Source organism: Lipotes vexillifer, unplaced genomic scaffold (genome assembly GCF_000442215.2).
Source record: "Lipotes vexillifer unplaced genomic scaffold, Lipotes_vexillifer_v1.1 scaffold239, whole genome shotgun sequence".
Classification (NCBI taxonomy): Eukaryota; Metazoa; Chordata; class Mammalia; order Artiodactyla; family Lipotidae; genus Lipotes; species Lipotes vexillifer.
In genome coordinates this window covers 888532-892112 of record NW_006769620.1, presented here as the reverse complement: position 1 = coordinate 892112, position 3581 = coordinate 888532, and the positions used below count along the sequence as shown (strand labels likewise).

General features: G+C 48.8%; 1 protein-coding gene across 1 annotated transcript in view; it reads right to left on the bottom strand.

Annotated features, from left to right (window-relative positions):
- The window catches only part of LRIG1 (leucine rich repeats and immunoglobulin like domains 1), a 128313-nt gene that overhangs the window by 80626 nt on the left and 44106 nt on the right, over positions 1-3581 (bottom strand). The window contains exon 2 of the mRNA XM_007445668.1: positions 559-630. Within this exon, the coding sequence (XP_007445730.1) occupies positions 559-630 (72 nt within the window). The remainder of the gene's footprint in view (positions 1-558; positions 631-3581) is intronic.

Here is a 3581-nt window from a genome sequence, read left to right as displayed (position 1 = left end):
GAGGAGGGGAGGGAGGAGGGGAGGGGGGAGGGGGAGGGGGAGGAGAAAAGATTGAGGCCTGATTTAAAGGACACTGCAAGAGGCAGCAAGCCTAGAGTTCCAAAGGCAGTAATGTCTAGTTCTCTTTGGATATGGGAAGAGAAAAGTCTACCTTACTATCTATTCCTCTATACCTTGGTTTCCTGGGAAACAGAGGGGGTGGGCTGGCGCAAATGTCCCTGCAAAGCAGGCTGCTCTAGCGCCCTGGGAACTGGGGGAAGTACCAGTCAGGTGTGTTAACCCAGCTGGTCCACCAGGCTTCCCACAAGCCTATACACCCACCATGGACTTGTGATTTCCAGTAACTCCACACCTGCTGGACTGCCCAGGAAAAAGAGAGGGGCTTCAGTGAAGGAGCACTAAGTAGGATAGTTTGTCACTGACAGTCCCTCGCAGATGCTCCTTCTAACACGTTCAGACTGCTGATCCAGGGAAGAGAGCAACGCTGCCATAAGAGAGAATCTTTCCAAGGAGCTCTCCATCCCCCCAACCCCCAGAAGTTTGGGGGAAAGCACTCACACTTCTTGTAGATTGGGCAAGTCCTCAAAACCAGCAGGATCAATCTCGGAAAGTTTGCTGTGACTCAGGTTCCTGGTAAAAGGAGAGCAAAAAACAAACAGAAAATTCAATCAATACCCTCAAATTCAGGAATCGTCTACCCATCCCTCGCCTCCCAAAAAATAATCCCTCTCCCTCATAACTGCCCGTATCTCACGCCCTATTTTAAGTAATCTTATTGATAATGAGATTTACAGCTATACCTCGTCCCCACTTGGATCCATAAACAAGCCACTGTGAAAATCTCAATTCACTTGAGGTTGGCTAAATCCAAATGGATTTCAATCAATACCATTTTGCCACTTCACAACTTTATAAAGAAATTCTGAGGGAAGCTAACCCTCCTACTTTACACTACAGCATGCTGGTCCAAATGCTTTGTACCATATCAAGTCCAAGGCTATTCTAAATGGCATTTTTTTTTTTTGCGGTACGCGGGCCTCTCACTGCTGTGGCCTCTCCCGTTGCGGAGCGCAGGCTCCGGACGCGCAGGCTCAGCGGCCATGGCTCACGGGCCCAGCCGCTCCGCGGCACGTGGGATCTTCCCGGACCGGGGCACGAACCCGTATCCCCTGCATCGGCAGGCGGACTCTCAACCAATGCGCCACCAGGGAAGCCCTAAATGGCATTTTTTAAAATTAATGTTTTACTAAGGCATCAAACACTATCAAGAAGTAGCAGTGGGAAAGAAGGGCTGGAGACTGATCCTGCTTTGGCTAAAAATCCGTGGTCCTCAACCAGGGATGACATTTGGCAAAGTCTGGAGACACTTCTGGTTGTCACGACTGCAGGGAAGATGGAGGGGGGGGGGTGCTACTGGCATCTGGTGGGTAGAGGACAAGGATGCTGCTAAACATCCTACAACACACAGGACAGCCCTTAACAACAGATGATTATCCAGCCCTAAGTGTCAACACTAACATACAGAGGTTGAGAGATCTTGGTCTAAACGAGAACTTAAGATGAAAAATCGCTCAGATGTATACTCCAAGTTGAGAGGACTGTTTAAGAAGTGAGCAATGTACAACCCTAATCATAAGGTTTATACGAACACAGCATTCCTACCATCAATGAATAAATATTTCGAGTGATAAGCGCACAGGAGAGAGGAGCAGTGTCACAGGGAAACATCGGTGTGAACCAAAGCCTCAGATGCCAGCAGCCTCCTCAAGATGAGAGCATCCATCACAATCTTTCAGAACTACATCTCTCTCCCCTTCATCCCCGACCCCCTTCCTCATAGGAAGACAAGGACCAAGTGGGGCAATGTTTGATCGGCTGAACTTCTCAGATCACACCCTTAAATCCAGACCAATTTAATCTTCCAGGAACAGAATGCACAGAGATGTGGACCACATGGGCCCTTACTTCTTTTTTTTTTTGCAGTACGCGGGCCTCTCACTGCTGTGGCCTCTCCCGTTGCGGAGCAACAGGTTCCGGACGTGCAGGCCCAGCGGCCATGGCTCACGGGCCCAGCCGCTCCGCGGCATGTGGGATCTTCCCGGACCGGGGCACGAACCCGTGTCCCCTGCATCGGCAGGCGGACTCTCAACCACTGTGCCACCAGGGAAGCCCTGGGCCCTTACTTCTTAACTGTGCACTGCGCCCTGCTCCCTGCCACTAAAATACACCTAGTCCTGTGTATGCCGAAGGGGCTGGCTGACATTTTTCATCTCAGCTATCCATTCCATTGCCATTACTGACGATTAACAAGTACCGCGAATCATGAGCTTAGAGTCTGTCTCTTAAGGGGCCCAGCATCACATTAAGTGCCAACTTTCTTTGAAGCTTCTTCCAGAGACATTCCAATCAACACTAGGCCAGAGCTCACAGCCATTTCACTGTCAACTCAAGACATTCATCTAAATAAAAGTCAAACTACCCTTGAAAATTAATGGCACATCTGTGTTCAGGGCACAGCCTAAATTAAAAGCAATTTGTCCAAGGATTATGATACCATAAAAATTGAAGGTGGTAATTTTTAACCACCTATTGAAGTCAAGTGTGAGCTTGTCTGCTCTTAGGAGTATTTACAATGGGATACTTAGAAACCAGCAGGTTAGACTTGGAACAGAAAATCCACAAATGGAGAGAATTCTCTCACGTCACAAAAAGGACTGAAAAGACTGAAATTTTCTTCTATGGTGAGCATATTATCATGACAAACGTGGGTGGAAATCTTGTTTCTGGGTCTGCAGATACTGTGAGTTTATAATGACTGTGACATTTATATCATCATAGGTAATGGGAGTTGTTGGGCTAAAGGACGCATGAGAGAAAGACTCAGAAACCACAAAGGCAAGAGTAGGAAGGGCAGGCAAGCAAGTAACGCGGGTGGTCACCTGCCAGGTGTGGAATGAGGTTGACACAGCAGTGGCCACTCACCCGCCCTCCACCTACAGGGGGCATTTGCTCCCATTTCCAGAAACAAGGGTGGTATTGACCAGTCTCCTCCATTTCCAAGAGGCTCAATCTCTGAATTTTTATGTGAAATCTTTTCAATTCTTTTAAGTATATATATAAATCTGCAGACCATATTTAGCCCGAGAACCACTGTTTTTCAAGCACCGATCTAGGTTCAAAATGAACAACTTATTTCTGGCTCGTTATACGTGGCCAGGGCTGGAGCTGGGGCTCACAGGATCCAGGACCCAAGCAATTCCTGGTGGCTCCATTTTGAATGATCTGGAATGAAATCACTTCCCTCAATTCCCACCCCAGGAGGGTCCACATCCTTCTGCAACTCAGTATTAGAATAAAACCACTTTCGGACTTCCCTGGTGGCACAGAGGTTAAGAATCTGCCTGCCAACGCAGGGGCACGCGTTCGAGCCTTGGTCCGGGAAGATCCCACATGCCACGGAGCAACTAAGCCCATGCGCCACAACTACAGAGCCTGCACTCTAGAGCCCGTGAGCCACAACTACTGAGCCTGCACTCTAGAGCCCGTGAGCCACAACTACTGAGCCTGTGCTCTAGAGCCCA